Genomic DNA, 23,150 nt, shown 5'->3' with positions numbered 1-23,150 from the left:
CGTACTCTCGTATTTTCGTTCATCAGCAAGTAGTAGGAATGAAGTCGTGGTCTACAATAGTTGTAGAGTACCCATCGAAAACCAGGTCAAAATTGAACGCTTTCTGTGGAAAGTAGTTGAATATTGATGAACACATGGCTAGACTTCTCTTCTTACTCGTAGATATGTCGTACAGAACAACTCTTATTTAAAACTACAACATCGTGTTACAAAATGTTTGTACTGCTTTCCATTTGAAGTAGGTTTACCAAATATTGTAAAGAAAAAGAAAAGAACATAAGTAAGCACTTGTACAATGCTGAGTCTTCATGAGCAGTGTGTTATGAAAACTATCATGTTCACTTTCATAAATTTCTAGAATGAATTCTTGTTACGTATATTATCGATGTTTTTATAAGAATAACCTAAAATTTTGCTAACAATTTATACAGAATGCCTTTCCAAGTCTACTTGCTATCATCGGGTGCTTTTCATATATTAACTCACTACCACCACACACCACGTTACCGTGCAATGGATTCGTTGACAAAGACGGAATATGTAACAGCTTTTCTGGTAAGGTTAATTGGAGTACAAGGAGCATTATCTAACGAAATAGTCGAATTGCTCTCCCAAGGACAGCATGTCCTTGTTTCGACAAAAGTTGGAGCAAGTTCGTTCAGATAATGATGTGTTAGCATGTTGGATCCGTGAGCGTATGGAGATTGAAAAACAATATTCTGGGAGTTTGCATAAATTAGCAATGAGCATGCAGAATATTATGCCTCAATCGATAAGCTTTTCCGACGCGTGGAAACAATTGGAAGCGGAAACGCTGGAAATTGCAAAGTATCGTAATCAGATCACACATCAACTGGGATCTCAAATCTACAAGCCAGTCGTGGAATATTATACCAGTTCTCCACAAATTGCATCTCTCCGTGAACTTGCCGAGCGATTGACGAATATAGCTAATGAACTGTCTCCATCTCAAGGGCTTATGAAATTATCTAAACCTTCAAAATCCGATGCGTTACATTCACGAGCTAACTGGGATGCTGAAGCCCCTTTAGCTTTTGAAAAGCTACAAAGTCTAGATGAAGAACGTCTGTTGATCCTTAAACAAGTATATTTGTCTATCGCTAGCTTGGAAAGTGACGCTTGCGCCTCCCAACAGGATCTTCTTTCCAAGTCTATGGAAGTATACATGGATTTACCAATTGAAGATGAAATTAAAAAATACTCGCAACCTGCTGTATCCGAAGTAGATCCTTCGTCGACACCTGAAACTCCGAACACACCTTTCTCTTCTACGAAAGAACATGGCGGAGACGGGAAGCTGAAAAATCGTGTGACAACCTTGTTCCGTCGAAAATCAACAGCTCCTAAGAAAAATGATAAATCATCACCAAAGTCTCCTCGTGCGGGAAAGCTAGCGAGTATTTTTAACAAAAAACCAAAGGATTCCGATAGTGATTTTAAGGAGGTTGGGGCATCTCCTACTGCCAACCATAGCGTTTACTCTTTTTCTAATCAATCTCACGCATCCTCATTTGCTAGACCTGTGCATGATTTTAGAGTCAACAACCATGGAGAAGTGGAAGGTGAAAACGAAGAAACAATTCGACCGAATTTGCTTGAAAGAAATCAAATTCATCCATCGTTGGATCAGCCTGGTTCGCATGAACCATATGATTTTTCCGCGCAAAGAAATGATATAAGTGTTCAGAAACCTGAATCTGCTACTTCTCCCGAACGGACGAGAGAAAAAGAGTCTTTGTTTTTGACTACAAACGACTTTGAACCAGCCATTCCAACTTCTTCTTCGCCCTCAACAAATCCTCAGAGTCCGCAATACGAAAACAAACAAGCGCCTGAAAGCGACGAGGCTGTAATCGAAAATGTTAGCAATACTCTTCGAAGAAATACTACAATAAGCAGACATTCTACTCTTGGGGGGACAAACACATCAACTTCAAGTGGTCAAGCAGCCGATATGAGTAGCTTGCCTAACTTTTCAACAATGTCCCTTCAGACTCATGATCATCACGAGGTAATTCCTGGTTGGCTTCCAGAGTTACCAAAAACAGATGGTTTGTCTGCAGCAATAGTAGAAACTTTTTCAGGCGAACTCTCCTCTTCAGGCTTGCTACACCCGTCTTGTGTTGGAACCGTATACATGAAGTATGCACCAAAAGTTGGCGAATTCAGTAAAGAGCTTGGCGTCCAAATCGCATCCAATTTTTCATTATCTATCATAAAGCGAGATGAAAACTTCGTAAGGGCTTCTTCTTCTAATGACTGTTTCCACTTGGCGACAGACAAACTGGAATCTCCTCTTCCTGTTTTAGGTTATACGTTGCAGTTGGATAGTGTCAATGGTACTCGCTCCATTCCTCTGACAGTTGTTCAAAAATGGAAACATGAAGATACCAGTAGTAGTATGATTGCCTTCATAAAGCCTAACCCGGCTTGGAAGAATCTTGGAAACACTCTTACTATTCAAAAGCTCGTTATTATTGTATATTTAGGTGAAAACATCCTTGTTAAAAGTTGTCAGAGTTCTCCTGCGGGAGAGTTCAGTAGAAAAACAAGCAAGTTGAAGTTGCATTTTTCTGATATTACAGTTTCCTCTTCTGGATTCAAAGTGCTTGCCCGCTTTGTTGTTAGCCCGAATACTGCGATTCGTAAACCGGTGATTGGTTTGCGGTTTAGAATGAATGATAACACAAATGATGCGGGTCTAGTTAAATTATTTGAACGACCTGAACTTGAAAGCCCTGCTTCAAGTCGTAGGTCTGCGCTAGAAAGCGCTTACGAAGAAAAGAAAATCCCAACGTCTTACACCTCACATATTCGTGATTGTATACTTTATCCTTCTTAGGGGGATATATTTTTTTTTCCCCTTCACACTAAAACTACCACTGTTTTATCTAAAATGTTTTTGTTTTATCGTTGACGTACTGAGTTCTTTCCTTTGTTAATAATGTTTGTGTGCAATTTGGCCTTTATTATATTACTTAGAGTAGTGTTTCTTTTCAATTTGTTTATATTTATCATTTAAAGTCTTTTGCATAACCCATCTATCTACTATACCTTTTGTATACTAAGGCAGTTTAAATACGTTTTGTAAAATACAGTGCATTCTAAAGAGTTGCGTTAAACATCAAACATAGGGATCGTAGTTACCATATAACTTGAGTGTAGCCAACCACAAAAAATTTTGGAAAATGGTTTTAGAGGCAAAACATGCGCTACATCTGGGGAAGCCCTCTTCTAAGGCAGGCCCTGTTCATGTTGTAATTGATCCTTCCGTTTTATTTTCCATCCTTGATCATTCTACCAGAAGAAGTGAGAACAACCAAAGAGTGATCGGCACTTTGTTAGGAATTCGTTCGGAAGATGGTCGCGAAATCGAAGTAAAAAGTTGTTTTGCCGTCCCTCATAATGAGAGCAGCGAACAAGTTGAAGTAGAAATGGAATATCACAGAGCTATGTACCATTTGCATTTAAAAGCTAATCCCCGTGAAGTGGTGGTTGGTTGGTATGCTACCTCCTCAGATTTAGACGCATTCAGTGCTTTAATTCAGAATCTTTATGCCTCTCCTCCTGAGCAAGGCTCTCCTGCTTTGGGCACTTACCCTCATCCCTGTGTCCATTTAACCGTTGATACCGACGTGAGTACACCTTTAAGCATACAAACTTACCTCTCCTCTCCTGTGGGAATTACCGAAAGACTTGCCGACAGTTGCGCTTTTGTTCCTACTCCTTATAGCATTCGTGACAACGAAGCTATTCGCTCTGGTTTGAAGGCCGTTGCAGCTCCAAAGAACGATCCTTCCCGTATCGCTGGTTTATTTACTGATCTTCAACAACTAAAGCGTTCCACTTTGGAAGTTCTTTCAATGATTGAGCGTGTTTCCGACTATGTCCAAAATGTTATTGATGGTTCTTCTCCTGCCAATGTTGCTGTTGGCAGATACTTAGTGAAGTGTCTCAGTCTGGTTCCTAGCATCGAAGGACATGAGTTTGAGAAGATTTTCTCTTCTCACTTGCAAGACGTTTTGGTCGTCGTTTACCTTGCAAATACCCTTCGTACTCAAATCGATATTGCCTCACGTTTAAATGTGCTTCCTTAAAGATGATAAGGACGCTTTGATGGATTTCTTTAACCGAAAAAGAGAATTATTTACTACTTGAGGAGTACTGAATAATGCTTATTTTCTTTGTAAAAATAAACGCTGACGATTGCCGGTTTGTTTACCTCTCACTAATAGGTTTCTGTTGTTTATTTCAAAACTCCTTCGTAAGTAGTGGATAGTCTCCTTTAAGATGTTTTAAACACAATAAATAAATTCTAGGTTCCATTTCGGGTTTTGAAGAAGAAGGGTATAGTTATATCAATTTAGATGAGCAACTTAACGTTTAACAAGTGAGTTATTTGTGAGTTAGTGTGGGATTCTTGTAAGTTCTTTTGCAAACCTCCTGCTGTGTATTTGTTTACATTGTACTTAAACAAATCTCCTCATACGACATAATATGCTTAAATCTCTCTCACTCACTACAAAATTATTTTAATTGTACATAAAAGTTTTGGATTATACTAATTTGTTCGGCCATTTGGCTTTACTTACGTACCTGTTTGTTTACACTGATAGTTTCGTTGACTATATTCTCAAGGACCAGGGCAACTTTAGACAAGCATATCAGCTCCAATTGGTGATTATCATCACCCTTATTGATATGATTTCCTTGGTACCCTTTTCCAATTCTATATCTACGCGCCAAGCTAAAAGATATTGCATCTTCCTTTTGATTTCGGTAGTGTTCCTCATTTTGACTTGGGAATGCATGTACCTCTATAAAAATAGTCCTGACATTCAACGTTCCGTGAATTCCTTAGCGGGTCGTACACCCTCCAAGTCTTTCGCGTTTGTAACAATGCTACTGGCTTCATCTGTAAAAGGGGATGAGACAAACCAACCAGTACAAGATTGGTACTACAATGCAACAAGGCTGCTAGTATATAGATTATCTCATTATCCCGAAACAAAAAGCAGATTCCCTATCATTGTAATGGCTACAAAAGGAGTCGAAAACTGGAAACTGGATCAGCTTAAAGATGATGGAGCTATCGTCGAAGTCGTTGATCCTTTGTACGCTGACGATGTTGTTGATAACATTAATGACATGGCTGTCCTGGATACCAGATGGAGCATGATGTTCACTAAATTGCGCATCTTCGAGATGTACGAATACGATCGTCTATGCTTCCTAGATAGCGACATTCTTCCAATAAGAAATATTGATGAAGTATTTAATGTTCATCAACAGTCTTCTATCTATCTCAGCTCCTTGGAAATTTATAATAAGCTGCGCATGTATTTGAAGGGGAAGAATTGGGGTGAAGACTTTTCTGCTTATGAGGCCCAAAGAAAAGACTTTTATCCTTATGTTTTCGCTGCTGTTTCCGATCCTGGCTTGTGGCATGATACTCCTCCCAATTTTCGGGATTATTTTAATGCAGGTTTATTTGTTTTCCATCCATCTACGGCACATTATAAGCGTTTAATGACCCTAGCTAGGTTTCCTAAACTTTATGATAATGCAAATATGATGGAGCAAAGTTTGTTGAATTTTGCATACAGCTCCGCTGGCCAATTTCCATGGGAACGGCTAGATTGGACCTATAATGGAGTATGGACTCGTAAACCAGACCTTGCATATTTGAAGACCGTTCACGGAAAGCTTTGGCAAGAGGAGGGAAGTATGGGATATGACCCAGACACATCTGCTCTTTGGTGGGACGCTTTTCATGACATGGAAGACTTTTATGCGGCTCATAGTAATACTATAGGCCGAAGCACTCATTAGGATGGGAATACCTCAAGCTAGTCCTAGTTAAGTCATTTTTGCAAGACAAGCTTTATTTGTCTCAACTTGAATTTTTTCCCAAGCAAGTTGTGGCCTTTTAGATTATAGGCATGTTGTCGATTCAATAAGATTATAAAGGGAGAGGTATCATGGCGGATTCTAGTTCTAGTTTAAATGAATTGTTGCGAAAGTGATTACAAAATGGTATATATCATTTTTTTCGAGTTTGATAAATGATGCGAACAATTTTTTTCACATTTACATAAAATCAAGACAGTACCTTTTCTAGAACTACTTGAATATGTGTTCTTTTCTCCTTGCGTAGAGTTTTCAAAAGACGTCCAGGTAAACGATCTAAAAACGATGTAGAAAAATTTTCATTAAGAAGCTATCATTTATGCATTCTTTATATAATAAAGACTAATTTACAATCCTTAAGATTAAACATAGATGATATATGGTCATTCCAACGCACGTCTTTGTCAGGGACTAAAACACCACCCATTCCCTAAAAGAGTATCTGACTGTATTGCAGCATCAATGTTACACTGAATGGATTTGTTCAGGTAAACAATATACAATCTATACTAATTTCGTTACAATTACAACTGCTTTTACGAGAATAACGTGCAAGATAAACTAAAGCCTTTACATATGGATCTGTGGAACCGAGCAAAGTTTATATCAAAGACATTATGTCGATCAAAAGTGTTTTTTATTGCACTTTTAGTTGTGATAAATTTGGGATTACTTTTTGTACTACATATATATCGAAATACTGTGTTCCCAAGCTCTATGGTACCTTCGGCAGCTTTTGAGCAGGGATCTAATAAGCATGGTCCTTTTTACAACGGAGATAGTGATGATCCAAGCCGCTACACTTATATGGGACTTTTGACACTTCCGACATCTGATGACGATGTTTATTTTAATGCAACTAGATTGCTGGTCTATCGGCTAAAGCACCACCCTGAAACGAAAAGCCAATATCCTGTACACATCCTTGTTATGAAGGGGGTGGATGAATGGAAAATTGATCGCTTGGGTAAAGATGGAGCGAATATCATCATGGTGGATCGAGTGCGAACAGAGGACTTAGTAGGGGAAGGAGAGTCAATTGTTCCCGGAAGCAATCGCTATGAATATATGTTTACAAAACTGAGCGTTTTCGAGCAAACTCAGTTCGACAAGGTTTGCATTTTAGACAGTGATTTACTTATTCGCAAAAACATTGACGATGTATTCAAGACACCATACACATACACATCTCCTGCAGCCCCCGATATGGATCGGTTTCCTATGTTTCAGAAGCCCGGTTCGGATGATGATTTCCAGTTTGTGGACGAGTTTGAAGTATACGGTGCCTCGAAACAAGAGTTTTATCCTTACTTACTTGCTGCAGCTGACGATCGTAACCCTGGTCATCCTACTCCTCCAGAGCCTTCCGAAACCTTCAATGCAGGTTTAATGCTCGTTCATCCCAGCAAGCTTCATCTTCATCGTATAAAGATGATAGCTCGTTTTCCTTACATGTATGAAAATGCTAGGATGATGGAACAGAGCCTTTTGAATCTAGCGTATAATACTTATGGATGGTTTCCTTGGACAAGGATTGATTTCTCTTATAATGGCGTTTGGATTACAGACGAAGATCTACCTTATATTCGTGCAGCTCATGGAAAGTTTTGGGAGTATGACAATCAGGACTTTCCGTCTGTATTAGCTGCAGAATGGAGTCAAGCGTTTGGTGAAATGACTGCGTTTTACAATTATGAGGGTGGTAATTAATTCTAACTGAAAGTAATCAAGACGAAAGACCGCACATTCTGTAATTTTTTTTTAATTTCTTGAGTATCATGATTAATTCTTTTCATTCTCTGATGCGTTTTATATTTTTTCTCATATTCGTTTACTGACTATGTCATTACATTTTTCATCTTCATTAATTTTACGTTTTGTACTAACGTATTTTGCTTCATCTCTAATGGAATACATTTAATTTTTCTTAATTATGGGACTGGAAGGTTGACCAAATCTTATGATTGTAGACCGAATTCCAAAAATATATAAAAGGAAATATTGTAAATTCTATTTGCATTGTACGGGTTGTCATCACTATATAATCAACAATTTCTCTAAAAAAAGTAGTCATGGAAAGGTATTGAGTTAAGTAGTCCATTTAAAAAAAGATGCATAAGTATAACCACAATCTTACTAAATCTTTAGGTGCGCAGAAATTTAGTGGTTAAAGCTAGGAATAGGGTTCTCGGTGTTAATTGCAAAAAATTTACGCTCCATTCCTTCTTTGTTCAAGATTACCATTCGAATGGTGCCACCGCTGCTACCATCGCGTTCCATAGCAAGGGCGACAGCGTATCTAAGGAATTCAACAGCCTGTTCCTTTGTCATATTTTCTTTAAAATTTGCATCACAAAACCCGTAAATGAACTAAAAAAAAAAAAGTTAATAAATGTATAATCCCAGCAGTTTAAAGCAAACGACATACCGCTGAACCACTACCTCCAATCGCTAAAGGTTGCTTATGAAGACTTCCTCCCAAAGGAATACTGTAAACTTCACCACCAGTTTTCTCATCATAGCCACCAATAATGAGACCAGCGCTTAACATGTTTTTATTCGCATAGCATAATTCTGAAGCCAAAGTCGCGGCTGTGTGAACTGTAGGAGCAATACCATATTGAACTCTAAACAATATTAGTATAAAGTTATTGTTTTCGAAAAATAAGAGTTTGCGGTTGGATTTACAGTTCAAAGTTGATTGCAAACACCCGTCCATTTATTTGATGTTACTTACTCGTACATGGAAAGATAGTACTTCAAAATGTCGGCTACTGCTTGAGTATCTGCGGCAGAACCACTTCTACAGCACCAAATGTTGTCAGTTAGTTGAGTCAACTTGTCCGTCACGCGGTTGGCGATATAAGCACCTAAACCAAAGGTTAGCTTTCTTCAAACGATAAATTATTTTAAACGCATAATACACACCCATTGTCGTCCTGGAATCGGCGGCTAGTATCACTCCTTCATTGTATTTAAGGGCTGTAATGGTTGTACCCATACGGATTTCACTGTATGTTAGCACATAGACAATACGAATTCCTTACCCCTTTTTAATGGAGTTAATATCAACGTTCAAGGGATCTTTTACACTAGTAGCCATCTTTGATATATTTCGGTAGAGGTGAAGTGCAAGTACAAGAAGCACAGTATGCAACTTTTGTGGGTAACGGTGTTACTTGGTGCTTACTGGTAGACCTCTTTGTAAATAGATCTTCCAGCAAGGTGACTCTTTTATTTTTAGAAATAAAAAGAATTATGATTCTTTGTTAAATTCAATCTATAAAAAAACGAAGCAATAGAGAGGACAGAGTAAAACGATGATGGCATTGCAAGCAAGTGACAAACAAGGCGGTTTCTTCATCTCTTTGGCTTAATTAACATACTTTTAGTCTCAATTAACTTTAATAAAAACAATCCAAGTGCTTTTTTCCTTGTATAAACGAGAATCGTCTATAGTATCTATAAGTATTATATAAAACGCATAATACGATATGACAATATGGGTGCTTGTAAGCAGAGATTAAATTGGAAGTGCTGAATGTTGTTTTATTATAAAACAATGCTTATTGTTTCATGCTATTATAAAAAAAATAGTAACTTTCCTTGTCTTTCACAAGGGATAGAGAAAAGAAGGACTTTTGTTGCATCATTTTCCACAAAGGCTATTCTGAAACGTGTAAATAAGAGAAGCGAAAAAAAAAAAGAAAGAGCCGATCACTTTTTTGATGTTTTAGAAGATAAATACGTCTATCAGTTCTATTTGCAATAATTAGGGAACCTCTTAGAAGGCGTATAAAATGGAATCTTTTTCTTCTGACATATAAAAAAGGGTGTTTTTATTATTCCGTGTTCAATACTCAATTTCTCATCAAAAAAACTAGTTAGCTGTGCAAGTTTACTTCACAGATATATTGTCCATTTTATTTTAATTTTTTTTTTATTGTTTATGTCGTTTATTTATGTTTTCATTTTATTACTGTATCATTTTACCTGTGATGTAAAGATGACGACCAACTGCAGTAGCATTGTTCTCTACCCACTCTGTTTACGCTTGCCAAGAGCGAACTACCTGAACAGTACTTTTTGACTAATAAATCCCCCAAAAAAAAAGATTAAACACGCTTTTCTAACTTTCTTTTTGGCTCATTCAATCTCATTCTTTTCACAGTTATACTTCTACACTTTCTTTTGCCTTATTTATAGTATAATTTATCGTTGTATGCCGTAAAAGCCATAGAGTAAAATGGACTTGGACCAGAATCGTGTCTCAGTGAGTGCGTTACCAGACTATGCTGATCCTGACTATTTTGACTATGGTGCGATTAGCAAGCAAACCAGTGTTCATCGCACTTCACCTAAGCATTCTACCGATCACATTGGTAGCGTAAAATCAACAACCGACTATATTTTTGGAGATATTATTGGAGACGGGTCGTTTTCAAAGGTAAGAAATCGAGTGCGAAATTGAGCTTCGTATATTTGTTGCTTACACCTTCAGGTGAAACGGGCTACTGACAAACGTAGCTGGAAGGAATATGCCGTTAAGGTTCTGGATAAACGCTATATAGTTAAAGAAAATAAGGTGAAATATGTAAATATTGAGCGTGATTCTATGATGAGGCTCAACGGGTTTCCTGGAATCGCCCGTTTATTCCACACATTTCAGGATGATTTAAAGCTTTATTATGTCCTCGAATATGCCCCCAATGGCGAACTACTACAATATATAAAAAAGGTAAGAAATGTTTCACAAGCCGTCCAGGGACTCTTTCCTTGTCGACTTTATTCACCTTTGGAATACATTCTGATAACCTTTCTCATTAGTATCGCTTTTTAAACGAAGCTTCTGTCCAGTTTTATGCAGCGGAAATCCTATCAAGTATAGAGTTCATGCATTCCTGTGGTATAATTCACCGGGACCTGAAGCCTGAAAAGTAAGTGTGGATACCGTAAAACATAGACTAACAATTTTGTAGTATTTTGTTTGATCACAATATGCATATAAAAATAACCGATTTTGGCACAGCCAAAATTCTTCCTCCAAAGTATGCTGAATGTCCTGAATCTACCACGTTTCCAAGCTCGTTCGTCGGTACTGCTGAATACGTTGCACCAGAGCTTCTCTCAAAACAAGCGGTCTCTAAAAGGTAAGTATAGCCTGTTGATTAATTTGGTTTAGCTAACTCTTAAAGTTCTGATATTTGGGCATTTGCTTGCGTCGTTTATCAGATGATCGTTGGGTCCCCTCCTTTTCATGGTAGAGATCCAGGTATAATTTTCAGGAAAATCATGAATCTCGAATATGATTTGCCCAAACTATTACCTGCTGAAATAGTCCCTCTATTCAACTGTATCTTTCGTTTACAAACATCTGACAGACCATCTATCCAAGAATTGAAACACTTCTCCTTTTTCAAAGGGATTTCATGGAAAGATTTGTTTTTTCAATCCCCTCCTCCACTACAACATTTACGACCTAATTATCGTCATGTTCCTGTAAACTCTCTCCCACCTTCTTATCGATCAAACATGACAGCAGCGGCTGCTGCCAGTGCAGCAGCTGCCCGTGCTTCTGCTTCCATAGTAAGGCATCATAAGGGAGCCGTTCCCAGTCAAAAAATGGGCAACTCATTCAACAAAAAATCTGTTTCCCCTCCTGCCCATTATGGACAGGCAACTCTACGTAACACTCAACAGCCAATAGACCGGTTGTATAAAACTTTGTTCTCTTCAGACGAATCTATCGTCGAATCCTCATCTGTTTTTTTGAGTTTGACTGCTCCTATGTCAGAGGGAAGCAAATTTCCCTCTGGAATAACAAAGATGTTTTTGAAAAAGAGGTCTCGAGTATTGCTGTTAACTAATACGGGACGCTGTGCTTTCGTAACAAAGGGAAAAAATGATAAAATTGTTATTGACGGTGAAATCAACTTGAATGATCCTTCAGTTGAAGTACGATTCGATGATAATAATCCTAAAAGGTTCTTGCTTAATTTAGATAAACAAGCTTGGATCGTCGAAGACACTTCTGGAAATGCATACCGTTTGAGAGAGGTAATTGACAAACTAAAAAATGGCAGTCGCTCTTCTTTCGATCGGTCTTCTTACGAAGACTAGAGTTTTGGTTATTTGATGATATTTATTTTATTTATTTTGCGGTTATTGATTTTACTCATTTTAGTTAATTATATGTGTAATATTTTTTGCATTTCTTTGTAATGGAGTATATACTATCCTACATGAGTTGCAAGTATCAATTCAAGCAGATTTTATAATTCAAGAGTTCCCTAAACCTAAAGCAATTATAAAAACACCTAACATGTTGACTCTTGTTACCGGTGGTATCAAGGAAATTAAAAGTACGGATAAAGATCCAAATTAAGAGAATACAACATTATAAAGAGAAGCGACAGTACAATAACCCCACTGTAAAAGCGAAAAAAGCATAATACAAAGAAATGCAAACCAAGAAGATAAATAGCGACACTGTAACCCATAATTAAAACTAATTTTTCGAAGCGGCTTCAGAAGGCATTTTCTGCCAAAAATGTTCGATGCGGGCTAAATAAGCATCGTCGTTCCGGATAGGAATAACTCCTGATAAAGCCTGCATGACAACCTCAAAATCAGCATCCATTAATGTATCCCACATTCCTCGTACTAGGGCGAGTGATGACGCTTGTAAAAGCCTAATTGTTTGTCCTTCATTACCACCTAAAAGGAAAAGCAAATCCCATATACGAAGTTGCGTATGAAAAGGAACACATTGATGGAAAATTGTCAAATACCAGCGAGTAGCAAATGCAGATGGTTCAGCTCCAATATTAGATAGATGTCTACCAGACGGTAGATACTGTAACTCTTCCTTCAAATCATCAAACGCCTTTAATAAGACTTCAAACCCAGACGAAAAGAGAGAACTCATACCCCTACGTTCGAGCAGATTAACCATCATTATAAATGCTAACTCCTCGGTGTAGTAAATTAACAAGGTCGCTGCAATAGAAGCCATTCCTTGTACATAACCAACATGAGGGAGGTACAAAGCGATTGAATGTAAAACTCTAAACAGTAGCCGTTGACCACCATTATAACGTTTACGAAACAGAAAATGAGTAGCAGCAGTTCGAGGAACATCTAAATCAATCTGTACATCATACTCACATATCTGATCGCACAAATCCTATATATATACATTAGCTTTCAGTCACTTATTGATCCAATAAATTGAACATACATAGTAATGATTAATTAGATTCGAGTCCGGGACATCATCCATTAAAAATGACCACCAGGCTATAGAGCGCCAGCAATCGGGTATTCCTTTGAATGTTCTTTGAATTAATTTTCTTGTGATCCGAAACGAATGAAGCTGATTCCCTGACTCGAAATGTATAGTGCACATCTGTTTCCATTTTTCAATCCGGGAAAGCTCGCGTTCTGATAGCAACTTCCTATCTTTTTCTAATTCTTCTGTCAAAGGGGAAAAGATACTTTCCTTAATATATTTCGACAAGTCATCGCGGCCAATTAGCTTTTTACCCAAACGAAAAGTACTGCTCTCTTTATCTAGTGAAAGATCCTTAGTGACTTTATAGAATCCTACGTTTACCAATCCCATATCATTACGGTAGTTTCCATAACGATCAATTTTCTCAGGAGAAAAGCTTTTCCGTTCTGGAACTGAAGTGCTTTTCTTGTCAATAGCTTCTGCTGCTTCCAGATACTGATAATCGCCTAGTCGGTACAATTCTTGAATTCGCTGAAGAGTACTAATTTTCAAGTTTTTTGATTGTTCCATGCTTTACCTTCTTTCTTAGGAACAACAGTAAGAATAGAAAAGGAACGTAAAAGTACCCAAAAACTGATACTGGCGCACAGATATTCTTCGAAATCAATAAAATAAAAACAAAACAAATAAAAATAAAAATTCAGAGAAGGATAAAATGCAACCAACAAGTTCTAAGTTTCTCTAAGCCAAAATGCAAGAATATGCACAACCTTTTTGTCAATGATTTTGGTAAGGTCAAAAAGCGACCTTTCACCGATTAACGATACTGGACGCACTTATCAAGAGTCTAATTATTTGAACTCATTTATTTCTCTTTTTCTTAGTTTTCTGGGTGGAACAAGCAAGACCTCAGAACTCCAAGAAGGAGTTGATTTTGTCTTACTCTTTATATCCTCTGAAATTCCCATGATGAGGATAGTGCACCTAGCTAAGAGTGCGGAGAGATTAAACAATGCAGTTACCATACAGTTCTTTATTTATTAGTAGCATGGGTCAATCATGATTTGAATACTAGTATATATATGACCGTAGTAACATGCTATTAATGATTATTAAAACATAAGTAAGTATGCTTAAAGTATAGTGTATGCTTATAAAAAATTATGCTATGGTTTTTACTATGTATGAGCATATTACAATGTTCTGCCCTCCTGTTGGCACTAGTGTCTCTGCTAACGTTCCAGTTTCTTCGTAATTTCTAAGGTTACAAAAGTATTTACTGTTGAAGACTTCTCAAACGTTCAACAAATATTCATCCCACCCGTTATACTGTTTTAATTAAATAGCATATGAAGAATATAAACATAATCTCGTTAGCATTATATACAACTCGATATAAACTTATAAAAGCCAGACGCTGACGAAATAATCTTATCGGAGAGGTTATTCTTTACTGTTTCAACATTGCCAAAGTAACTTGACTAGAGACATACTCCAAAGAATAGACAATGCCCGTAAGCCTGCATTTTCCTTGTCATGTTTTTAACAAATGTTATAGGCTTATCATTCTTCTTTTTTGAGCATTCCTAATGTTCCAACTACCGGCAACTTGGCGATGTTGCCGTTAAAAACAAAATTCCGTGGCCCTGCTTATCCAGGTAAGCTTTCTAAAAATACCTTTTTTGTTCGCTTTGTTAGGAATTGTCTGTTAAGATGCTAACTATTTGTATAGCCGACGCGAATCAAATGGATATCATTGATGAGTGTATTACTCTTTTTCGTGCAAACTGCTTCTTTCGTAATTTTGAAATCAAAGGTCCTGCTGATCGTACTCTCATTTATGGAACTCTCTTTATTAGTGAATGCCTTGGGAAATTGACCGGAATGAGCTATCGTGATGCTGAACGTCATTTGAACAGTCTTGCTCTAGAGAACTTTTCCATTCCTGGCTCTCCTGGGTTTCCTTTGAATGCTCTATATTCTCCTCCTGTCTCTCCTCAGGATTCTGGTATGTTGTCTCGCTACTAATCTTCATGAAATGCTGTATCATTTGATGACTAACCTCCTTTATAGAATTGATGCGTAGCTACCTGACTCAATTCCGCCAAGAATTGGCTTTCCGTCTCTTGTCTCACGTTTATGCAACAGAAAAGACGCAACCTAGCAAATGGTGGACTTGCTTTAGCAAGAGACGTTTTATGAACAAGGCCCTTTAATTATGATGTTTATGTAACATGTATGCTGTTTTTTGATTTTTAACAAATAAATTGTTATGACCAACCCTTGTCTATAGGAAGCTGAAGCTATAAGGTATCGTCCACATTTTCATAAAGAACGAATGGGAATTATAGTATAATACCATAAAGATAGCAACAGTAGTTGTTTTAAAGAAAATGAAGCCCTAATACATTACTATAGATAACTCGTCATGGAAACAATTGTTTATGCTACAAATTGTTGCAGGTTTGCCTTTTGGATGCGACTCACCCAAAAATGTGGGTGATATATCCATTCCAGCATGCTTCGCTTGTCTCCCATATAACTAGTAGTGGTAGATTCATGTTTTAATACGTTGAAGCCCATCGAATCCATGGCGTAAAAGAGTTGATCTAGTGTTAGTTCAATGGTTGGGTTTTCATGCTGAGAGGCACAGTCGTTTTCAAAGTGATAAAGCAAAGGACCCATATTAATCCAGTAACCCCCATCTACTAGACAGTTTTTAATGACATCCAAGTAACTCAACACATTTTTGGCAGTATCGATGAAGAAGCATGTGACGACAACATGGAATCTATTTTCACTCGTCTTGTCTCCGTATACTTCTAAAAAATCACCAGCAGCCATTGAAAAGAAGGCTCCATGATTAAGGTACTCAGCGGGCACCACATCCGGAATGGCTACCTTTTCTGCCTGATGATCTCTAGTAACATGGTTGGAAAAGGAATGTATATAAGGATGAATAGCAAACTCACTAGTTGAAGACACGCAATTAAGCATGTAGTACGAAGTTAGTAGCATGAAATAAGAAAATTCATTTCCCTGACAAGAGAATCCTACGTATTTATGTTAGTGATTCACTTTGAAACTAGAAAAGCAATTCTTACCTTTAGCGGCAATATCAAAGGCTAAGCGTCCTAAGCCTGATCCAGGAACTAGAATATGAATTTGAGAACGATCGTTCGAGTCCAACGGAAATAAAGAATCCAACTCTTGGAGAATTGGCACATACGTTGCCTGTCTTTCATCCACGGATTCTTCACTCCAGTCACGGGTAAGTTGTTTCAAAGTGCTCGAAACCTTCTGCATCATTTCATTAGATACATGGGGAAGATTATTTACGTCAAAGCTAGGATAAAATACAGGTATTCCTGCTTTGGCAATTGCTTCTGCAACAACGCTATTTTGCTTCACACAATCATCAAGTCTGGATAAATGCTTCAAAAAGTTATTATCGGTATCTTGTAACAATAAATCTTTATGATCAAAGGAAAGTTGAGACATAAACTTTCGTTTTTGTTGAATTAGGGTATGTCCATATTGTCGATATAAAAAGAATGCACTTAACACTTGCTTTAAGATTTTTTCTTCTTCTTCGTCGTATTCCATAAATTATTTTTGTTGTACCGTAAAGGATGGATACAAAAGAAAGCTAAGGTATATATGCAGTTTAAATGAATTACCAAAGTACCCCAGTAAGCGGCTCTGCTCTGCGTGGTCCATAGATAAATGAACAGCACAAAAATGACTGACACGTTTCGTGGAAGATAAATAATCCTTGCTTTCCTTTATAGGAAATACGTTTTAAAAAGTTTGAAATTGATATCACTTCATCTTTGACTTGTGTACCAATTCCGAACAAGTATATTCGATATTAACTGATTTACAGGTCAAACGTCCTAGTCGTTATAATTTTATTCTGTAGGAAAATAAATTGCTTCATATGTGTTCTTCTTTCATTGTGTTCAGTAACAACATGTGTAAACTAGGAGCAGAACTTCACGAACGTTTGGCTCGAAGACAATGAATCATAAGCGAATATGAGTGTACGTTCTACAGTTGTTTCAGTGTTTTCTATTCTTATATTAAAAATTCTGCGAGAAGGTGCAATCCTATGTTCATGTAACTTCATGTAAACAAAGGTTGATTTTAGTATGTAGCGAAGATCAAGATAAATAAGTAAAGCATCGGTATAATGAGAAATTGGTCAAGGTTTTAGGATAAAGAGAAATGTAAACGTATGAAATGAAAAAGGTATAAGCAATCCTTCTGAATCGGTTGTATTCTCTAGCACAGCTTCGCAAGTAAAAAGCAACGATGGAGCAGGAATCTAAAGGAAACGTTAAAACCACACTCTAAGACTTTCTATAAAGTTATTTTGAATGTTTCTACTAGTAAACACCATGATGTATTTGTTTATATTACAATGGAGAGGCAATATTTATATAATAGAGAACAATAATAAATATGCTTATCTGATGCTCTGCACTAGATGGAGAAGATAAGTAAATTCAGAAGTCGTATTGTTTCGTTGTACATCCTTCCATTTCACTATACTCTTTACAGGACATCATCATGAACTTTGTGAGCGACTACGATCCCACTACTAACCACTGCCAAATAAGCTAAGTGTGGTTTTTTCTTTACATTTTTTTGGAAGAAGATTTCCCTAATAGACATGCTAGCTCTTAAGCTTCAAAAGAAGTTTACGGGGCTTTCCAATGAGGAGATTCTTTCCCTCACGGATCAGTTTAACAAGTTAGATGTCGATGGAAAAGGCTACTTGGATCAAACAACCACCATCAAAGCTTTCGAAGATTTAAAAAAGGGCTCTTACGATGAAGTGCGTGAAGCAATTCGGGAAGTTGACATAGATTCGTCCGGTCGTGTTGAAGCTGAAGACTTTGTTGGGGTAAGGCGATTGTTTGCAATCGGAATGAAGTAATGTAAATACTAATCAATCTTTTTAGATTTACGATGCTTTAAAGAAAGGTGTCGAAGGCACGGAAGTAAGAAAGGGCCGTATTACTATTAAAGGATCTTCTTCTAGTGTCTCTCATACTATCAACGAAGAAGAACGTCGAGAATTCATAAAGCATGTTAATTCCGTTCTTGTTGGCGACCCCGATCTTGGTGAACGTATCCCTATTAACACAGAAACCTTTGAGTTTTTTGATCAATGCAAAGATGGTTTGATATTGTCAAAGCTTATTAATGACAGTGTTCCAGACACCATCGATGAGCGTGTTTTGAACAAGTCAAAGAACAAAAAACCACTTGACAATTTCAAAAGCATCGAAAACAACAATGTTGTTATTAACTCTGCAAAGGCTATGGGTGGTATCTCAATCACCAATATTGGTGCTGGTGATTTATTGGAAGGTAGAGAACATCTCATTTTAGGTCTCGTCTGGCAAATTATCCGTCGTGGTCTGTTGGGTAAAATTGATATTACCCTTCATCCAGAATTGTATCGTCTTTTGGAAGAAGATGAGACTTTAGACCAGTTCCTTCGTCTCCCCCCTGAGAAGATTTTGCTTCGTTGGTTCAACTTCCATTTGAACGCCGCGAATTGGCACCGCAGAGTTTCTAATTTTTCTAAGGATGTTTCCGATGGTGAAAATTATACTATCCTATTGAACCAATTAGCTCCTGATCTTTGCTCACGTGCTCCGTTGCAAACCCAAAATGTTTTACAACGTGCCGAGCAGGTTTTAGAAAATTCAGAGAAGCTCAATTGTCGCAAGTATCTTAGCGCTACTGCTATGGTTGCTGGCAATCCCAAATTGAACTTGGCCTTCGTTGCTCATTTGTTCAACACTCATCCTGGATTAGAACCCCTGAATGAAGAAGAAAAGCCAGAAATTGAACCATTTGATGCCGAAGGCGAGCGTGAAGCCCGTGTGTTTACTTTATGGCTGAACTCTCTTGATGTTGTTCCTAGCATTCATGATTTCTTCAATAACTTAAGAGATGGTTGCATCTTATTGCAAGCTTACGATAAAATCACTCCAAGCACTGTCAATTGGAAGAGGGTAAACAAACCTCCTGCTTCTGGTGATGAAATGTTACGATTTAAGGCTGTGGAAAACTGTAACTACGCTGTTGATCTAGGAAAACAACAAGGATTCTCATTGGTCGGTATTCAAGGTGCTGATATCAATGATGGCTCTCGTACGTTAACTTTGGCTCTGGTCTGGCAAATGATGCGTATGAACATTACCAAGACTTTACATAGTCTTAGCCGTGGTGGTAAGACTCTTTCAGACAACGATATGGTTGCTTGGGCAAATTCTATGGCCGCTAAAGGAGGAAGAGGCTCACATATTCGTTCTTTCCGTGATCCCTCATTATCTAATGGAATCTTCGTTCTTGACGTACTTCATGGTATTAAAAGTGAATATGTTGATTACAGCCTCGTTACTGATGGCTCTACTGAGGAATTGGCCATTCAAAACGCCCGTTTAGCCATTTCTATAGCTCGCAAGTTGGGAGCCGTCATTTTCATCTTGCCCGAAGATATAGTTAGTGTTCGACCACGCCTCATACTACACTTTATTGGAAGCTTAATGGCTGTCTAAAGTTTTGTGGAATGAACTGTAGTTTTTTTTAATGATTGTCGTTTGAAGATCTAATTCATTAGCTATTTAAACGTCCTTTCTTTAGTAATGAACCTTTTTAACAGCTACCCCTGGTAGTAAAGTTATGTTGATTATTTTTTGTTAAGATGCTTTTTGGGCTTTACTGTGTCCTGCTTCATCTACTTTTTCAACGGAAGGATTTATTTTCTTAGATTGCCATAAAGCGTTTAAGAAGTGTCTAGCTTCTTTGGAAAAACATTTTTTAGCAGTCTTTTTCGCAATTATATGTCTACAATCTATATTTCGTTGATGACAACATTTATGTGAATAGTGCTTGAAAAGTAGATACATTAAGTGTTCAAATGTTTAATAATTATGATATTACTATTTCCACTAAGATAGCTTAGATGCATCTGTTTTAAGTACAGGAATTTTCATTTTTCATTTTTCATTGTATTGCTGTTAAATTTTAGTGTGCGATCATCATCCATGACGCTCTTTCTCTGTTAATCCCCATTTTCTTATTACCTTAACGGGCATCAAACCACAAGAAGTACCTTATTAATTCAAATAGTGTTTTGTACATACTTCCAGGAATAAAAAATGATTAAGCCAAAACAGCTGGCTAATTTATTGAAGCAAGCGGTAGAGGAAAACATGCCCAATGTCATGTAAGTTAAAAACATACGTTTGGTTCAGTAGTCTTTCGGGATGCTGTTCCGTGTCTATTGTTTACAAAGATCAACTAGAAGCATTGATATTTTCTTGCAGACTTTAGATGCTAATTCTCTAAGGGTATTTACTAGTACTGGCTCTTTGCTATCATACGTATCTTACGAGGAACCAGAGGATGCCCTCAAGCGATTAGATTTGGTGAAGAGAATTCGATCAACTGCTGCTTTAGCAGGAAATATATACTCATTGTATTCCGGAACGAATCCTAGCCCATTAGTAGCCGAGTCCACAGATGATATTATCGCTCATCAACGGGATGTCCTATTTGAAACTATAATTGAATTTGAAAAGGGAAAGCTACTTATAGCTGCCATTCCAACGGAAGGCTATCAAGACATTTTAATATCTAAAGAGCCTTTACTGCTAGGAATCGTAGGAACGGAACATGCCAAGGAGGGCATGATGCAACTAAAGTCAGAAAGGCTTAAAGATTCTATAACTAATGAGCTTTCCACGATTGGAAAACTTGGATAATGCGGATTGTGCTTATAGAAAAGACTATTGCAACAAATGAAGTGAACATTCCTGACTAAGTAATAGACGAATGGTTTACCCAGAAAATTTATTCATAAAAATACTAATGCTAGAATGGTATACTATGAAGATAAGAATTGTTGTATACGGGAACCACTTAGGTTTCTTCATTCATGGTTTAAAATATCTACTTTTCGGTTTTTTGCGCTTGCTAAACGTTATCTTTTAATGACGGGTAAAAATTAGCGGACTTGCTTTAAACGTAAAGGTCTTTGAACTTGACTGAAAAATTCGTCCAGGCTTGCAAAATTTTCGTTGTTTTCCGCAAAGGCCTTATGCCTCCTTCCTTGAAGGTGCTAAAAGATCAGTTAAAAGATTATTTCTAAAATTTTCTACTTACCTTCTCCAAATCTCTGTACCTCTCACTACAATTTTCACAGTAACCAGCTTTTGCGTCCACCTTAACCTTCTTGTGCGCTAGAGGATCTACCTCATAAGCACCAGTTGGAGCTCGCGTTGCTCGATTAGCCGTTAAATTTTGCTTATTCATAAGTCGAGGTTCCAGGATATTCAGTGGAGTCATAGCGGACCTCTTTTCCATCGTTAATGGGTTTGATGATTTCAGCTGTTCGGTTGAAGTTTGTTTCTGAAAGGGTGCGCCGGATTCTGTTGCGGTAAAGTCACCCATCACTTGCTTTACAATGACACTGGTGGGATCTGGCTCAGCATTATTCGCTATCTTTTGCTTGTAAGACTGATTCAACATTTGATCTCTAATTTCATGCGCTGGGTGATTATACTTGGTTATTTTAAGTTCACGTCTGCGACCAGTATTAAAAGGGCATCTGCCTTGAACTGTCATTCCTAAAGTTGGCCAAAGAATCTCTGTATTATGAGCAGGTCTTTCCCACTCGCGAAGTACGATAGGCTTGTAAAATTGAGTAAGGTCTCTTATGCATAGAAAGTTCTCTTGAAAATACTCAACGTTTTTACTTGGAACGTAAAAGTTTTTTTCTGATGCTCCATATACTTTCTCACCATCCAAAAGTGCTTGCAAGCTAGAGGCAGAGGTATTAGCGAGACTATCTGGGTCCAGAAAAGTGAAAAGTATTCTGTTCAAAAGTTCTGAAGGGTTAGTATTTTCTTGTGAAAGAATTCATAACCTACTATCAATGGACCATATTTTCATGTTTGCTTTTTTAGCGAGATGCAGAGGGTCTGTTGGAGGACATCTTTCAGGTTCTAGAGTTCTTGTTGTTATAAAGTGAGTGATTTCGAAAGAAAAGGTCGTTGTAGCTTTCTAACCATGATTGTCGTGTATTAGCTTTTATTCTCTTGAATGCTTTTACTTCACTTACCGCTCCAAGGCTGCTTATTTTTTGAATGATTCTTCTCTTAATTTCCTCATCGATGCTGTCCAAGTAAAATAAAAAATTAGGGAAAGCTGTTCGATAATCTCGTTGCCAATAACGAAGTTTGCATACTCGAATACTGGTGCGAGGCGCATCCTTTTGTCGATTTACGGCGGGTTTTGGACAATAATTAGAAAAAGCAGTGGCAGGAAGCGCTAGTTTTGCAGCGGCTGTTGCAGAATTTAGGTTCTGTGTTCCTGCCATATCCGCTTTAGAAACAGGCCAGTCGATACACGATTCGGGATTTGCTGCAGTTTGACAAAACTCCCCTTCCGATGATGAATGATTGTAATCAAATGGTACAAGCAAAAGTTTTGTTGGCTCTTCTCCAATATTATGAATGCCTGAGTTGCGATCTACTAAAGGCGATCTCATAAGGGTTATTAGCAGCTTGATAGACTGATCGTCAGTTCTAACGCTTCAATTACTTAAATATATGAACAGAAAGGAGAGCTAAAAAACTAATGGCTTTCTCCCAAATGATTCCAATCTCAGCGACTTTCGACTGTTAATTACTCTAAAGAAAGCAAGACGATTCTACTGAGCAATGTGCAGTGTCCAGTAAATTGTTTTAAAAAAGACAACTCTTTATTTATATACTTTCATTTTTGTTTGTTTGTTTTGCTTCCAACCAATTTGTTTTGATTTCTACTGTTGTCAACAATTGTCAACAAACTGGATTCACGCTTACGCGTTACACAGAACCGCGACGCGTCGCGCGCCGCCGCTTCGAACGAGCAAACTTTCTGTTAGCATTAGGATTTCACCCTCTATTCAAAGGCTGTA

The 23,150-nt window shown here is 37.6% G+C and overlaps 12 protein-coding genes across 12 annotated transcripts; 8 read left to right on the top strand and 4 right to left on the bottom strand.

Moving 5' to 3' along the window:
• Positions 1-295: 295 nt before the first annotated feature.
• On the top strand, positions 296-3,131 carry SPOG_02773 (cytoskeletal protein Syp1; the record flags this gene model as incomplete). Its single annotated transcript, XM_013165435.1, has 3 exons — positions 296-315; positions 432-555; positions 599-3,131. The coding sequence occupies 3 exons, from the start codon at positions 296-298 to the stop codon at positions 2,861-2,863; spliced, it is 2,409 nt and encodes an 802-aa protein (XP_013020889.1). The 3' UTR covers positions 2,864-3,131.
• A 78-nt stretch (positions 3,132-3,209) lies between these two features.
• SPOG_02774 (translation initiation factor eIF3f) lies at positions 3,210-4,408 on the top strand (the record flags this gene model as incomplete). Its single annotated transcript, XM_013165436.1, has 2 exons — positions 3,210-4,098; positions 4,341-4,408. 2 exons carry the CDS (start codon positions 3,210-3,212, stop codon positions 4,406-4,408), a joined length of 957 nt encoding a protein of 318 aa, XP_013020890.1.
• Positions 4,409-4,722: 314 nt separating this feature from the next.
• SPOG_02775 (acetylglucosaminyltransferase) lies at positions 4,723-5,853 on the top strand (the record flags this gene model as incomplete). Its single annotated transcript, XM_013165437.1, has 1 exon — positions 4,723-5,853. The coding sequence occupies one exon, from the start codon at positions 4,723-4,725 to the stop codon at positions 5,851-5,853; it is 1,131 nt and encodes a 376-aa protein (XP_013020891.1).
• Positions 5,854-6,548: 695 nt separating this feature from the next.
• Positions 6,549-7,641, top strand: SPOG_02776 (acetylglucosaminyltransferase; the record flags this gene model as incomplete). Its single annotated transcript, XM_013165438.1, has 2 exons — positions 6,549-6,561; positions 6,584-7,641. The coding sequence occupies 2 exons, from the start codon at positions 6,549-6,551 to the stop codon at positions 7,639-7,641; spliced, it is 1,071 nt and encodes a 356-aa protein (XP_013020892.1).
• Positions 7,642-7,832: 191 nt separating this feature from the next.
• SPOG_02777 (20S proteasome component beta 1 Pre3) lies at positions 7,833-9,084 on the bottom strand. Its single transcript, XM_013165439.1, has 5 exons — positions 8,979-9,084; positions 8,860-8,942; positions 8,669-8,801; positions 8,360-8,558; positions 7,833-8,301 (listed from the first exon to the last, which is right to left on the bottom strand). Exons 1-5 carry the CDS (start codon positions 9,032-9,034, stop codon positions 8,092-8,094), a joined length of 681 nt encoding a protein of 226 aa, XP_013020893.1. The 5' UTR covers positions 9,035-9,084; the 3' UTR covers positions 7,833-8,091.
• Positions 9,085-10,002: 918 nt separating this feature from the next.
• SPOG_02778 (AGC/PDK1 protein kinase Ppk21) lies at positions 10,003-12,130 on the top strand. Its single transcript, XM_013165440.1, has 5 exons — positions 10,003-10,378; positions 10,433-10,669; positions 10,759-10,868; positions 10,911-11,081; positions 11,127-12,130. Exons 1-5 carry the CDS (start codon positions 10,178-10,180, stop codon positions 12,049-12,051), a joined length of 1,644 nt encoding a protein of 547 aa, XP_013020894.1. The 5' UTR covers positions 10,003-10,177; the 3' UTR covers positions 12,052-12,130.
• On the bottom strand, positions 12,123-14,167 carry SPOG_02779 (GTPase activating protein). Its single transcript, XM_013165441.1, has 2 exons — positions 13,172-14,167; positions 12,123-13,117 (listed from the first exon to the last, which is right to left on the bottom strand). Exons 1-2 carry the CDS (start codon positions 13,733-13,735, stop codon positions 12,440-12,442), a joined length of 1,242 nt encoding a protein of 413 aa, XP_013020895.1. The 5' UTR covers positions 13,736-14,167; the 3' UTR covers positions 12,123-12,439.
• A 314-nt stretch (positions 14,168-14,481) lies between these two features.
• SPOG_02781 (methyltransferase N2227 family protein) lies at positions 14,482-17,643 on the bottom strand. Its single transcript, XM_013165443.1, has 2 exons — positions 16,270-17,643; positions 14,482-16,218 (listed from the first exon to the last, which is right to left on the bottom strand). The coding sequence occupies exons 1-2, from the start codon at positions 16,769-16,771 to the stop codon at positions 15,608-15,610; spliced, it is 1,113 nt and encodes a 370-aa protein (XP_013020897.1). The 5' UTR covers positions 16,772-17,643; the 3' UTR covers positions 14,482-15,607.
• SPOG_02780 (ARP2/3 actin-organizing complex subunit Arc21) lies at positions 14,633-16,148 on the top strand. The gene is made up of 4 exons (XM_013165442.1): positions 14,633-14,679; positions 14,724-14,823; positions 14,898-15,173; positions 15,239-16,148. The coding sequence occupies exons 1-4, from the start codon at positions 14,674-14,676 to the stop codon at positions 15,379-15,381; spliced, it is 525 nt and encodes a 174-aa protein (XP_013020896.1). The 5' UTR covers positions 14,633-14,673; the 3' UTR covers positions 15,382-16,148.
• Positions 17,644-17,762: 119 nt separating the features above from the next.
• Positions 17,763-20,167, top strand: SPOG_02782 (fimbrin). Its single transcript, XM_013165444.1, has 2 exons — positions 17,763-18,074; positions 18,133-20,167. The coding sequence occupies exons 1-2, from the start codon at positions 17,841-17,843 to the stop codon at positions 19,741-19,743; spliced, it is 1,845 nt and encodes a 614-aa protein (XP_013020898.1). The 5' UTR covers positions 17,763-17,840; the 3' UTR covers positions 19,744-20,167.
• A 50-nt stretch (positions 20,168-20,217) lies between these two features.
• On the top strand, positions 20,218-23,128 carry SPOG_02783 (uncharacterized protein). Its single transcript, XM_013165445.1, has 2 exons — positions 20,218-20,414; positions 20,538-23,128. The coding sequence occupies exons 1-2, from the start codon at positions 20,347-20,349 to the stop codon at positions 20,950-20,952; spliced, it is 483 nt and encodes a 160-aa protein (XP_013020899.1). The 5' UTR covers positions 20,218-20,346; the 3' UTR covers positions 20,953-23,128.
• Positions 21,157-22,739, bottom strand: SPOG_02784 (Spo4-Spo6 kinase complex regulatory subunit Spo6; the record flags this gene model as incomplete). The annotated part of the gene is made up of 4 exons (XM_013165446.1): positions 21,157-21,308; positions 21,353-22,077; positions 22,120-22,252; positions 22,311-22,739. 4 exons carry the CDS (start codon positions 22,737-22,739, stop codon positions 21,195-21,197), a joined length of 1,401 nt encoding a protein of 466 aa, XP_013020900.1. The 3' UTR covers positions 21,157-21,194.
• Positions 23,129-23,150: the final 22 nt, after the last annotated feature.

The sequence above is a fragment of the Schizosaccharomyces cryophilus genome (assembly GCF_000004155.1).
Source record: "Schizosaccharomyces cryophilus OY26 unplaced genomic scaffold supercont4.1, whole genome shotgun sequence".
Classification (NCBI taxonomy): Eukaryota; Fungi; Ascomycota; class Schizosaccharomycetes; order Schizosaccharomycetales; family Schizosaccharomycetaceae; genus Schizosaccharomyces; species Schizosaccharomyces cryophilus.
Note: the sequence above shows the minus strand (reverse complement) of the source record. Positions and strands in the feature narration are given on the sequence as shown.

Coding starts and splice junctions, on each gene's coding strand:
- SPOG_02777 (XM_013165439.1), bottom strand. CDS start 9,034: ATGGCTACTAGTGTAAAAGATCCCTTGAACGTTGATATTAACTCCATT. Junction 8,802..8,859: donor CGATTCCAGGACGACAATGG/GTGTGTATTATG, acceptor CCTTTGGTTTAG/GTGCTTATATCGCCAACCGC. Junction 8,302..8,359: donor TTGGAGGTAGTGGTTCAGCG/GTATGTCGTTTG, acceptor TTTTTTTTTTAG/TTCATTTACGGGTTTTGTGA.
- SPOG_02778 (XM_013165440.1), top strand. CDS start 10,178: ATGGACTTGGACCAGAATCGTGTCTCAGTGAGTGCGTTACCAGACTAT. Junction 10,379..10,432: donor GAGACGGGTCGTTTTCAAAG/GTAAGAAATCGA, acceptor TTACACCTTCAG/GTGAAACGGGCTACTGACAA. Junction 11,082..11,126: donor AAACAAGCGGTCTCTAAAAG/GTAAGTATAGCC, acceptor TAACTCTTAAAG/TTCTGATATTTGGGCATTTG.
- SPOG_02779 (XM_013165441.1), bottom strand. CDS start 13,735: ATGGAACAATCAAAAAACTTGAAAATTAGTACTCTTCAGCGAATTCAA. Junction 13,118..13,171: donor ATCTAATTAATCATTACTAT/GTATGTTCAATT, acceptor GTATATATATAG/GATTTGTGCGATCAGATATG.
- SPOG_02780 (XM_013165442.1), top strand. Junction 14,824..14,897: donor CCGTGGCCCTGCTTATCCAG/GTAAGCTTTCTA, acceptor CTATTTGTATAG/CCGACGCGAATCAAATGGAT. Junction 15,174..15,238: donor TGTCTCTCCTCAGGATTCTG/GTATGTTGTCTC, acceptor CCTCCTTTATAG/AATTGATGCGTAGCTACCTG.
- SPOG_02781 (XM_013165443.1), bottom strand. CDS start 16,771: ATGGAATACGACGAAGAAGAAGAAAAAATCTTAAAGCAAGTGTTAAGT. Junction 16,219..16,269: donor CTTTGATATTGCCGCTAAAG/GTAAGAATTGCT, acceptor ATAAATACGTAG/GATTCTCTTGTCAGGGAAAT.
- SPOG_02782 (XM_013165444.1), top strand. CDS start 17,841: ATGCTAGCTCTTAAGCTTCAAAAGAAGTTTACGGGGCTTTCCAATGAG. Junction 18,075..18,132: donor AAGCTGAAGACTTTGTTGGG/GTAAGGCGATTG, acceptor CAATCTTTTTAG/ATTTACGATGCTTTAAAGAA.
- SPOG_02783 (XM_013165445.1), top strand. CDS start 20,347: ATGATTAAGCCAAAACAGCTGGCTAATTTATTGAAGCAAGCGGTAGAG. Junction 20,415..20,537: donor GAAAACATGCCCAATGTCAT/GTAAGTTAAAAA, acceptor TAATTCTCTAAG/GGTATTTACTAGTACTGGCT.